The sequence below is a fragment of the Leucopleurus acutus genome (assembly GCF_964270905.1).
Source record: "Leucopleurus acutus genome assembly, chromosome: 3".
Lineage (NCBI taxonomy): Eukaryota > Metazoa > Chordata > Mammalia > Artiodactyla > Delphinidae > Leucopleurus > Leucopleurus acutus.
In genome coordinates this window covers 68998472-69011881 of record NC_139145.1, presented here as the reverse complement: position 1 = coordinate 69011881, position 13410 = coordinate 68998472, and the positions used below count along the sequence as shown (strand labels likewise).

At 35.7% G+C, this 13410-nt stretch overlaps 1 protein-coding gene across 1 annotated transcript in view; it reads left to right on the top strand.

Annotated features, from left to right (window-relative positions):
- Positions 1–13410, top strand: part of ADAMTS19 (ADAM metallopeptidase with thrombospondin type 1 motif 19) — a gene marked incomplete at its 5' end in the record, with an annotated part of 286853 nt that overhangs the window by 149140 nt on the left and 124303 nt on the right. Inside the window, 2 exons of the mRNA XM_082836295.1 lie at positions 8411–8551; positions 9971–10121. Coding sequence (XP_082692421.1) covers positions 8411–8551; positions 9971–10121 — 292 coding nt within the window. The remainder of the gene's footprint in view (positions 1–8410; positions 8552–9970; positions 10122–13410) is intronic.

The following is a 13410-nucleotide window of genomic DNA, read 5'->3' as shown; positions in this document are numbered from 1 at the left end:
AATTGCCTTGACTGGAAAATATGGTTTTATGACTATAAAAATACAAATACGACAACATATTTTTCCTTTCTGGCACATGCTATTTTGATTCTTATATAAAATTAACTGTGTAGAAATACAGTAGTTAAATTATACATCAGTTATGATGAGTCTTCTTTGAAGTTTGGTTACAGGCCTGTTCAGCTGTTCCATGCACATCCTGAAGTCGTGGACTTGGAAGGGACAATTTCAGAAGTTTCAGCAATAGTACTATTTAATCTAAAATTCTGCTAATTAAATAAGAAGGTAGCATATGCTCCAGGAGGTATCCTCTAAGCTTAAATTTGGCTAATCTCTCTCAGCATCCAGAGGAGTCCCTTTTAGAAGGAAATAAAATTTTTGGCTTTCATTCTGCATTGATGCCCATCAATATATCTACTATATCTTATAGTAAGTATATCTTGTAGTACAATATACTGATTAGATCAGTATACAGTATCAGTATATTGATTACATCAGCGTATCTTACTATAAGAAAGAGAGGATATATTCTAAAGGGAGAGTAGACAAACAGTAAGAAGTAAATAAGAAATGAAGATAAAGACAGTACATCATCTAGGACTCTTAGGATGGGAAACAGATAAAATAACAGATTACTGTAATAGACAAAAACAAATATACTCTTGTTTCTAGAAATCTGTTGCTTCTTAAAATATTCAAAATTAATTTTTCTGTAATTAATGTTCCTTGACCCACTAAAATTGGTAATAGCAACATGTAAGTTCGCTGTTTCCATATTGTACGGTTTAGAATGCCATACAGCAAAAGTCACAAGTATCTTCCTCTAGTACACACGCCTTGGTTAAGGATAGAAATTACTCAGTGGGCAGATGAGAGAAAGCATATTAAAGCAACGCAGACTTGGACTTGAATTCTTGTCATGCCAGCTACTCTCTGAATGAACTCTGGGCAAGTCAGTCTGTCTTTACTAATTTTCTTCATTCCTAAATGTGGATAAGTTTTCCTTTCAAGGTTCATTGTTAGGTTGGTGATGCTCTAATTGCATGGCACATTGGTTGACTCATAACACAGAATGAATAATACAGAGTGAATGAATAATAATAATAATTCATTATTAGTAGTAGTATAATTATTTTTATGAATGCTTCAGTGTAACAAAGAGATTTTCAGCCTCCAATGGCCATACATCTCTCAGTTCACTCAAGGAGTGCTTTTATATCCTTCAGAATTTTTACTGGATTGGCAGGAAGTGTACTTATTATGGCGATTCTTTTTTTTTTTTTTTTTTCTTTTTGGATGCACTGGGTCTTTGTTGCTGCGTGCAGGCTTTCTCTAGTTGCAGTGAACGGGGACTGCTCTTCGTTGCAGTGTGGCAGTGTGAGGGCTTGTTATTGCAGAGGCTTCTCTTGTTGCGGAGCATGGGCTCTAGGCACACGGGCTCGGTAGTTGTGGCTCATGGGGCTCTAGAGCGCAGACTCAGTACTTGTGGCGCGGGGGCTTAGTTGCTCCGCGGCATGTGGGATCTTCCCAGACCAGGACTCGAACCCATGTTCCCTGCATTGGCAGGCGGATTCTCAACCACTGTGCCACCAGAGAAGTCAAGATTCTTGTAAGACCACTTGCACAGTTTTTGTATTTGCTATTTTATTTAGACAGTGATACCAGTTAGAGTAATAAGTAGTTTGTCCAAGTTAATAATCAGAATGGGACGTAAGCCAGCAGAGATGCAGCAGCACTCCCATACCAGATTCTCTTCAAATGTAGGTTTGGACGTCATAGTGAGTAGGTGGAAGAGGAGAAAGATCACCCAACTAGTGAACAGCCATACAAGAATTGGCTTTCTGTTTGCATTTCTCTAATGCATTTCTCTTGGCAAATGTATGGTCTAGAGTAAGGCAAGCAACCTTCCTTGAGCAGATCATCCATAGACTTTTCAGGCTTATGGTTTCCCTAAGTCAGTAAGATGCCACATTAGTTTCAACTTTCCATCAAATGTACAGAATATTTAGTTGCTCCTATGATTCTATATTAGTTGATGAAATCTATGTATATTTATTTATTACTATTTAAGGAATTAAAAAGAAAATATGATAATTCTTATTCTCTGAACACTTAAATTCTAGGTAGTAATACTTTGTATATATTACTTAAAATTCACCAGAAATAGAAGATAGTTCTGATATTTTTTGTGCCATATATTTGAAGGGTACAAAAGTTAAGAATCATGAGAAATACGTGCTAGAATTTATTGAAGAGTCCCTTATATGGGAAGAAGGGCTTAAAATTTAAGTTACATTTGTAAATACAAATAAGCTGTGGAAAGCATTCTGAAAGGAAGGGACTCTACAAAACAGTAGGCTGGAATTAACTGATCCAGTGGAAATTAGATTGAAATCAGTTTACAGATTATTTGAAAACAAGATAAAAAGTGTGGATTTTATCTTGTAGCTCATTGGTTCTCAGAATTTTAAGTAAGAATCATTGATAAAATGTGTTAAAATAAAGTTTCTTAGGTCTTAGGCCTCTTTTTTTTTTTTTTTTTTTTTTTTTTTTTTTTTTTTTTGCGGTACGCGGGCCTCTCACTGCTGTGGCCTCTCCCATTGCGGAGCACAGGCTCCGGATGCGCAGGCTCAGTGGCCATGGCTCACGGGCCCAGCCGCTCCGCGGCATGTGGGATCTTCCCGGACCGGGGCACGAACCCGTGTCCCCTGCGTCGGCAGGTGGACTCTCAACCACTGCGCCACCAGGGAAGCCCTTAGGCCTCTTTTAATCGGTTGGGTTAGAGCTCAGGAATCTGCATTTTAACCAGCCCTTTGGTTCATTATTCACTTTTTCAGTATCGTTGCTTGCCAAGGAAAATTGAAAGATTTTACCTAGGGAACTAATTTTTGTTAATGTTTTCATAAGGAATTAAAATAATTAAATAATTGTTTAATAAGGCAAAGAGTTAAGGCCAGGTGTGAAGGGGTTATCCAGAAGTGAAGAACAACAATCCAGAAGTGAAGAAAGTCACCTCTTGTCTTGGTTGATGGAAGTAGTGTTGGAAAAGGAGGAATGGGTGGGAGAGCTTTATGGAACGTAGAAGGACAGGATCCAGGCATCTTTTAGCTGCATGAGGGCAAGGGATGGAGTGTTCCAGCCCCAGTATATGATAAACTCCTTGAGGGTAAAAACTGGATCTTACTCATTTTTACGACCCCAACTCAGTACAGTGCCTAGCACTTAGTGTGTTCTTAACAAGTATTTGTTGAATTGCTAGATAAAACTGTCGTGTACCACACAGCAAAGTCAAAAGGAATCTCCTTTTGTACCCCTACTTTATTTTTTGACCTCTGATTTTTTATCTTGATGCTGACTTACTTTCCATTGCCTCTTGACTTACCAGTGGAAGTACCTATTTGTTTTGTGCAAAGTGAAATGATTTAAAATATAAAAAGTAATGAAAATGTCTCATATTTCTTAATGTTGGGCTTTTTTCCATGAGTACACAGGAGTGAAGTTACATCAAATCAGATATAGCCACTGAATGGTATGAAATTACGTGTCATTTGTGATAGTTTGTTTCCTTTTATAAATTAATTTTTTCTATATAATATGTGGCTTTTAGTGGAAAATAAGATATTGTGACAAAATGTTTAATGTATTCAGCACAAAAAAGTTTACTCTCTTAAAATATGACTGTTTACAAATTGGATCCTTTCCAAATTATCCAAAAAATGTGAGTGAATTCATAAATGTTCTCTTCTCTGACTCTTTAAACATCAAAAGGGACCATCTTCAAAATCCAAATGCTTCTCCAGCTTTCCGCAGGATATCACAAAACTTCCTGGCAGAGACTTTTAAACAAGTTGAGAAGTTTTATAAGATAAAAATATTTTCTCAGTTGACTTGACAACCATGTACAATGTTAGTGGAGAGTTTATTTGCCCAAGGCTCTTTGTCAAAGTGAATTTAAACTGAGATTATTAAAATGTAGCTCAGTTGCACAGTGTGAGGAGAGGTGTTGCTAATGTCTTACTTCGAGAATGTTTTCCACACAGTGCATGCGACTTGGTTATGGGACTGTATGTGTGAAGGTGCGTTTCTGCTAACAGAGAGGAGACATTTAAAATTATTCAGAAAATAAACCTTATATGTCAATGGATACTTTTGATCTATAGTTTGGTGATTTAACGTTCACTTCTTTTGACCCATCAGACTGCCTGGGTCTGAGTCACAGCTCTGCTATTAACCTCAGCACCTTCCTAATCTGTAAGATAGAAGTCATGATAACAGAAACATTCTGGGGGTATTGTGAGGATTAAATGATATCATCATTGTAAATGATTAACATAGTGACTGGCGCAAATAAAGGTTCACAGTTGTTTTATTTCAAATCTGTAGGATCAGTACTAAGCAGTGTCTCCTGATAGTTCCAGATGTGTGGTTATTAAAAAAAAAGCCCTGTCCCAATTTAATGATAACTTCTGTTACAAGTTAAATAGCTTTAGGAAAATTTAACTAATGGTAAACAATGCTTGTATCACCAGATCTCTCCATGGCTGTAGCTAATTTCTTACATGAGAATCAGGATCCCAAAAGGAAAATGATCATCTGCATGAGAAGTTGTAATCTTCCCAATTTGGAAAATAACATTACACTGCTTTGGGAAAATGTCCAAATTGCTAAATCTTGGAAGGAGTCCCTCTCCTTCTCTCAAATGGACACATTATTTAAGAAGTTTTATTATTTCTGAAAAAGACCAGTTGCCTTTCAAAAATAATAGCATTTGTGTATGGTTTGAAAGACTGCACCACCACAGATGGGAGAGTTGAGTATGTTCCACATGGCAAGTGGCTGTTGTTATAACAGGGTCACCCGGCAATGTGTGCTGCAGCCAGAATCCCTGGGGGAGGTGAGACAGTGATGCAGGCAGGGGCGGCATTGGAACCGTACAGTCAGTGCATTAGGCATCTTTATCAATCTGGGAGATTGTGGCATATTTACAATTTCTTATTTTAATTTAACATCCAGACAAAGTAACTTCTTGCCATTATTATTTACTTGGCTTTTCTTAAATCCCCACTTTCATGAAAGTCAGCCAATACAGCAGATTGCCTTTAATGATGGTTATCTCTGTGTTTTTTTGACAAATTAGAGAGATAGGATAAAACTTCTCTGATTTACTGCCCCAGTTTTAAAAAAAAAAAAAGGTTATGGGTTCCTGCTATATTGTAGGCACTGTGCCAGGCATTTTATATCATCCTCATGTAACCTTCACAACCAGTCAGAAAAGTATATTTAACAGATGAGGAAACTGAGGCACATTTATTCCTTTATTATTATTTAAATTGCCTCTGGTCACATGAATAAGGGGGAGACACATGATTCAAATCTAACTCCTACGTCTTTCACTCTAGCCCTCAGTAAGTGAATTGGCCCCTACGTACTCCATATCATGTCTTACTTTTTCTCTTTATCTTCAAAGTATGAAAACATTTTTCTTCCTGTTCTCTCTGTCAGTCATTCTATTAATATGTATTGATACAAACCCTATTTAAGGACATTAGTTAGACGAGGAAAGAGAAATATGGTATATCATATAGGTGAATTTTTGTAACACTAAAAGTGAAGGATGATATTCAACAGTATATTTTAAATTTTATTTATATAATTTCCATAATCTTCAAGTTAGCAAACATAATGAACTTTTAATTCATTACTCTTCTTCATAAATTAATTAATTCCATCTATATCATTTTCTTCTTTCAAAAACATTAAATCTAACCATTTTGATTTAAATCTTTAGTTTATTTAACCAAAAATGTAGTTCAATAGTCTTGAAAATTTTCATTTTCATATGAGAAAATATAGGTAGTATAGTTGTAATTTCCTTTAGCAACTTCTATAACAATATTCTTTTATTAGTATTTTAAAATATCATATATATATTCCTGTTCACAAAATTTTTATGAAAGACTATTTATTATCTAGATCATTACACAATGAGAAAAGGGAGCATTGGACTATCTTGCCATCATCTCAACCTTAACATGTGCAAAACCAAGCTTTCCTCTTTCTACTTCTTCAGTATTAACTCGCTCACAAACTGTTATTTTAATGTCCTCATTATGAGAATTCATAGGAGATTATATGCAACTTTTACTGAAATAGAAGTGATTCTGTTGGGTTGCCCAAAAAGTTCATTCGTATTTTCCCATAACCTCTTGCAGAAAACCCGAATGAACTTTTTGGCCAACCCAAATACATGCTGACTTGGTTCAACATTTAAATACCATTTATAGAGTATGGTTCCCATATGCCAGGATCTTAGAGCAATGAGTAAGTTCCTATCCTCAAGAAACTGGAGAGATAACCAAGAGTAAAAACATAGAGTACAAGGTAGAAAATACTGTAGTAATGTTGTTCACAGAATCCTGTGTTGGGAAAACAGAGACAGTACCCGTAGGTGAGGTGGGAGTTTAGTAAAAGAAAACCTCGTGAAAGTAATCTACGTGAATCTTGAAGATCAAGTAGAATTTATCCAGGGAAAGGTGTTGAAGGCAAGGCACTTTGGATAGGGTCAGGGAGGGAATGGACTTCAGTGGTTAGTCACATGATTCTAGAACCAGACTCCTCAATTCAAACATCACTACTTTCCACTTTCTTGTTGTATGACCTTGGGAAAGTTACTTCTCATCAGAAGAAAGGGTATTATAATAGTTCCTACCTCCTGGAATTGTTTAATTCAAGCTTATAAGCCCCTTTTTATGGTATATGACACAGAGAAAATGCAAGAGAATAAGGAACAACATAATGTTTGGGAAACTACAGATCATTTGCTCTTGCTGAAAAGAAATGTAATAAATGGCTTGGAAGAAGATTAAGAAACTGTGTACCATGTTAAGGAGCTGGAAATTCCTATATAGGTAATGGAAAAGGAGATGAAAGGCAGCCCGATTGTGTTTTTAAATAGATCTTACTGGAGCAGGGCAGGAGGAAAAGGGAGAATGTTGCCAAAGATTAGAAGCACAGAACCCACTCAGAATGCCATAGTAATTTTCAGGATTAAATATTTTTATAATCCTCTTTAATAGTAACAGAAGGAATTGAAAGGAAATAACAGTTGAAAGAAATATTTAGAAAGTAGATTAGCAGGGCTTGCCCCTAACAATTAGTACATAATTGGGTGATAATTTGGGAGAGGAAGGAATAAATGATGACCTGAAGATTCTTGGGCTAGCAAAGGCACACAAAAGAGAACAAGCGAGAAAAAGAATTCAGGAGTACAGAGAGGTTTGAAAGAGAAAATATTAAGGGCAGCTTTTAGACATACTGAATTTAACAGTCTTCTAATACGTCCATCAGAAGATAAGTCAGAGTTTTAGAACAGAGTTACAACTTGGAGCAACAGATTCAGGATTCAGTAGAAAAGATGAAGATGGCCGAGAGTGTCCAGGTTTCCCAGGGACAGTTTGTGTTTTATGATGAGTGGAGGAAGACTATCTCATGAAGCACTTGAGGAAAAATAATACTTTAATGTGTTTTCGGATTTGATAAAAGGAATGAATAAAGGATCTTTAGGCAAGAGCAAGCATCTAGTGTGATTGAATAGAAACTTACCACTTCTATGTGCTTCATACCTGCTACTATGTCAAAAATATATCTATAGATCATTTTGATACAGGTGAACTAAGCATGTTATTTACTAGATTGATTGGGAGAATGTTTTTTACTAAGTGAAAACATTGACCTTTAATATAGACCATAAAATTTTAAAAATAAATCAGTCTGAAATCTAATGTTATGTTGACCTTTAAAACTAATTTCTCGGGACTTCCCTGGCAGTCCAGTGGTTAAGACTTTACCTTTCAATGCAGGGAGTGTGGGTTCGATCCGTGGTTAGGGAGCTAAGATCCCACATGCCTCGTGGCCAAAATCCAAAACATAAAATAGAAGCAATATTATAACAAATTCAATAAAGACTTTAAAAATGGTCCACATCAAAAAAAATTTTTAAAAAACAAACAAACTAATTTCTCTCTGAATAGACCAGTGGTTGCCAAGGGGAAGGGAGGGTGTGGGAGGGGTGGAGTGGGAGTTTGGGGTTAGCAGATGCAAACTGTTAGATATAGAATGGATAAACAACAAGGTCCTACTGTATAGCAGAGGGAACTGTAGTCCATATCCTGTGATAAACCATAATGGAAAAGAATATGAAAATGAATGTGTATATATATAACTGAGTCAATTTGCTGTACAGCAGTAATTAACACAACATTGTGATTCAACTCTACTTCAATAAAAAAGAAAATAAAAACGAATTTCTCTCCCATTATTTTAATTATTTAGCTGTTGTTTAATTGCAAGTATAATAACAGGTTAAAAATATCTATCTAATGTAATTTTTAAATTTTATATTCCAAATCAGCATGGGGATTAATCATGACAATGACCACCCATCATGTGCTGATGGTCTTCATATCATGTCTGGTGAATGGATTAAAGGACAAAATCTCGGTGATGTCTCGTGGTCCCGATGTAGCAAGGAAGATTTGGAAAGATTTCTAAGGTACTGAGGTCACTAGCTGTTGCTGTGTCATGAATGTGTATGTGTGCCTGCTTCCTCTACCAACCTGGGAGGGTGGTGTGGCAGAGGGGAACAGCCACCAGATTAGGAATCAAGGTGCTGGGATCCACTCCTGGTTCCCCACTGACTCATGGTGCGAACTGGGACATATTATTTAACCCACTTGTTTCTTAGTTTCCACACTTTCAAACAAGAGGATGGGCAAGGTGATTTGTAAGGTTGAAAGTTATTATAATGATAAAAAATCTTTCATAATATTTAATTGCCTCTTCAAAATTTCTCAGTGGAAACATTTTCATTGTTCATCCCTCTATATCTGTTGTTATAAAGAACCTCTTTAACAAAAGCTCCACCTTTCCACTGTGGTAGTTCTGCACTCTGAATCTTTTTTCATTAATGTCAATGCATAGTTTTCACCATTATTATCGTCCTTGATTCTCCTCTTTTCAACCTTCAGCTTTGGTAATACGTAGCTTCTGCCTGGTTGGAAAAGGAAATGAAAAAAAGTATTACTGTTCTAATTTTCATGTTAAAGCCCTGTTCTTTACTTTTTCCTTCAGTAATAGAAGGGGAAGATGAAACAGTACCAATAGATGTTATGTAAAGTCCCAATTAGTGAGTGAGAGATGCTTAAAGTATCCAAAAGTCTAAGTAAGAAATATAGGAACATCTAACTAGCTAAATTCACTACACAAATTTATTTTTCCATGCCATTTAAATTGTCAAGCTAATTTTTTGTCAAATGAATATTAAAATCTACTAAAATATATTTATTACATTACTATAACTCTTTCCAGAAATATGTGCAGTAGAGTCTGGGCATTCTCTTTGTCACTGCAACAGTAGCCCCTCAGTAGGCCCTAATGAGTGCAGGATTTTGTGTAGTTGTCTTCTCGTGAATCAGAACTATGATAAAATTAAATTTTACCCCATAAATGGAAGTTGTAGTACAATGTCAAGTAGAAAAATATTCACACTATTAATAGTCACTTGAGAATGCTTTCCATAGATTCCTTAAATCCCAGAATATAGTTGATTTCTTACCTTCATACATTACTTTTGGACAAGTTACTCTCTGAGCTTCTTCATCTTATAAATATGTAAAATAATAACCACCTCACAGTGTTATGTAGATTAGCTGAGTTAATCCATATGAAAGATCTTTAAAAACAAAAAGTCCTGTTAATTTGAACTTTTTTTATTATTAGGTTTATCATAATAATTATAAACAAATGAATCTCATACATGGGATAATTTCTATGAGCATTCAATAGAAGAGCTTATAAATAAAAGTAAGAACATATTTTAGTAGTATCGAAATGTTTCCTGTTGCTGTGTTAACTAATTATAACAACTTTTTGCATTTAACTCAAAATGTTACACATATCTGCATATCGCCAGGTCAAAGGCCAGTAACTGCTTGCTACAGACAAATCCCCAGAGTGTCAATTCCGTGATGGTTCCCTCCAAGTTGCCAGAGATGACATACACTGCTGACGAGCAATGTCAGATTCTCTTTGGGCCATTGGCTTCCTTTTGTCAAGAGATGCAGGTAAGAGTTGTATCCAGGTAGGATTTTTTTTAAGTGTATGTTCACATCCATTATTTAGAAGTATTGATCGGAGGAGGGGAAGATGACTTTATTTTAGAGTTTGTGGCTTCAAAGCATCCCAGTATTGGAAAGAAGGATTTTCTAAGAAAAGGTTTCTGCATTTTCCCCCTAACATTTTGAAAGTGATAGAAATAGGTGTCGGTATTTAATTAAAGCCAGGAAGGAATGACCCAAGAATTTCTACTTCAAAAATGGCACTGAAGTCAGAAAAGTCTTTGCATTATGCCAGTTCGTTGCTTTTGTTTTAAATCTCTTACTTGCTTACATGGTAGGTAACCGAGTGAAAATGTCATAAAAATGATATATGAGCATGTAATTTTGGAGGAAGGATTATATCTTTTAACTCTGAAAATAAATTGTTAAAAATATGTTCTATAGGAATAAAAATTAGAGAGTACACTTCTAAATAGTTAAACTAAAGGAAAAGGGTAAACATCTGATGGTGAACTAAGCAGTGTCTTTATATTAGTATTCAGTCACTAGTTACTCTGAGAGGCCAATTGTCCCATTCTAGAAAAATCTAAAATCTGAAAGATTGAGCAAATGACCTTCATAATTGATGTAAGAATTTAGCTCTATTTACCCTTCCTTTTTTCTTTTCTTTTGTCTTCCTGAAGCTCATCCCCTAGCTGCCCATTTCTTCCTACCTCTTTCCAATACACATACTCGCGCACACTTTGTATTTCAGGCTTCAACTGATAATCATGCTTAGAGTGAATTGAGAGCTGTATTTCACTGTACCTAAGTTTCTGTGATTGCCTCAAAGGAGTTTGGCTTTGTTGAAGATAATGCTGTCTTGGATTACTGGCAGAATAATTAAAATTCATTATAAGGAAAAGGTTATACAGCATTATGACATATGCTCTCTCTGCTTCGTTGTTCTTATCAAAGGAGTTATTCACTTGTTTGTTACTTTCCTTTTATTAATTTCCCACCCTAGTGTGTAAGCTCCAGGAGGGCAGAGTGTTTCTCCAGCACCTAGTCCAATGGCTAGCACATGGTAGGCACTCAGTGAATATTTGACTTAAGATTAAAATAAGTGAATGTATGAAGAAGTTGGAGCTCCATTAAATGTGAAAGAATGTATAGACTGTAATACTCATCTGGCAATATTAGACCTCAAGAGGAACTGATACAGGTGTGTGATTGTGACTGGACACCCAAGGGTTCACATGTGGCAGACCAATGGATCCTTGGAGCTTAGCATTGGGTGTGATAATTACAGCAGTAGCCAGGTTGACTTTGTATTATCTGTCCTAATACCTCTCTGATCTCATCTACCAATCTTGTTCAATCTACTCTCATCTCCAAGGACTTTAGACAATCAAAAATTGGGTCACAATCTTCTTTCTTAAATCGTCATGGTAAAATGAATGTTTTGAGGTCCACAAGTTTGGTTTTGTAGGTAAACACATCTACATGCTGAAATTGTCATGTTTTGGAAAACAGAGTAGGCTGCCTATGATTCCTATCATACTATTGCATAGGAGATGGTTTCAGTTCATGTAGTACAGAAAATTGATAGACTTGATCAATGAAAATTGTTCATATTTTATGAAGTACCCCAAGTGTTAGAAAAACTCAGCAGATGATCAACTACAAAAGTGATTTTGGTAAATTTTAGATCATTTTTCATAAATACTATTTTTTAAAATTTTAGAAATTATTTTAAATTATATATTGCAGTTAGTTAAATTTTACTAGTACCATTCCACAATATTTTGAACTCTAAAACGGATGCCACAGTGTGTAGATCATTTAGATTTATGACCTATTTTGATTCTTATAACAATTATATGCCATAGTTGATATTTAGTCCTGTTTTACAGATCAACAGTTTGAGGCCTGTAGAAGTTAAATAACACAATTAAGTTATTACATCTATGCAGAGGGAGTGTTAGATGCAAATCCAAAGAATAGAGTATATGTAACCACTGTGCTCTACTGCTTCTTATGGAATCCAAACTTCTTTACTTTGTGTCTTTGTGTGGGAAAAACCTTAGGTCAGATCCTGTGTTTAGACTGAATTTGCTTTATCCCTTACAGCACCTACACCATCAGGGTCAAGAAATATTTTAATTGATTTTTTAAACTTTTTTAGACTATTTGCTCTATTTATATGGTTGTTTCTCACTAACCTACCTGCATGGATTTTTTCTCCACCTCTGAAAGTATAACTATTTGTTAGGGGATATTAAATCCGTTTCTTAATATCCTAGATTGTTGCCTTGTTTTAAACTAGGCATTTTGTACAGACAGAATTAAGTTTTAGGTCTTAAGTATCCAGAAATGTTCTCCTTTTTTCTCCTGAAATTATCTGTATGTGACATTTTTATTCATAAAACCAGATTTTTCTCTAGTTCTATCTGTGTGTAATCTTCATTAAGGACAATTTTAAATTAATGCCAGAAAGGATTGGGCTGCTGTGGGCAGCCAAGGAGAAGCAATGCCTCCTAATAGGGGTTTGGTTGGAGAGCACTGGCTGGAAAGGCATGAAGCCTGGGCTCTAACAGTGGTTCTGCCTCTCATTAGTTGTGTAACCTTAGTCAAAACTCTTTTTCTTTGTAAGCCACACTCTATAGAACAAGAAATGGAGCCATGTTATCTTTCGAAGTCTCTTAGGGCTAAGAGGCTGGACTTCTTTCATTCTAAAATCCAAAACAGCATTCTGATGCCACCTTGAAAAATCATCATTTCCATCCCAAATCAGTGCAGCTTGCAAAGCATAGAAATTAGGTAGGTAGGTAGGTAGGTAGGTAGGTAGGTAAATAGGTAGATAGAGCCACAGAAGAGATTATTTAAAAATTCAGTCACTGATTTGATAAATATTTATTGAGTTCCAGCTACTTTCCAGGTGCTGTTCTGTGTACTAATAACACAGTAGGAAGTAACCCCCAGCTTCATGGTGCTTAATTTTAGCTGGGGAAACAGACAATAAGTACATACATATATAATATGTCAGTTAGTAGTAAGTGTTTTGGAGAAGTATAAGTTCAGGTAACAAAGACAGGGAATACAACCAGGGATGGGAGGGTAGGAATGGTGCTATTTTATACAGGATGATCTGGGAAGGCTTCCTAAAGCAAGTGACATTTGTTTAGAAATCTGAAGGAAGTTAGGTAGCCAGCCATGCATTTATCTTGGGAAAAATGTAGCAAGAAGAAACAGAAAGCAAATGCACTGGCATGGAGTTAGGTTCATATTTTAAGTTTAAGATGTCCATTGGACA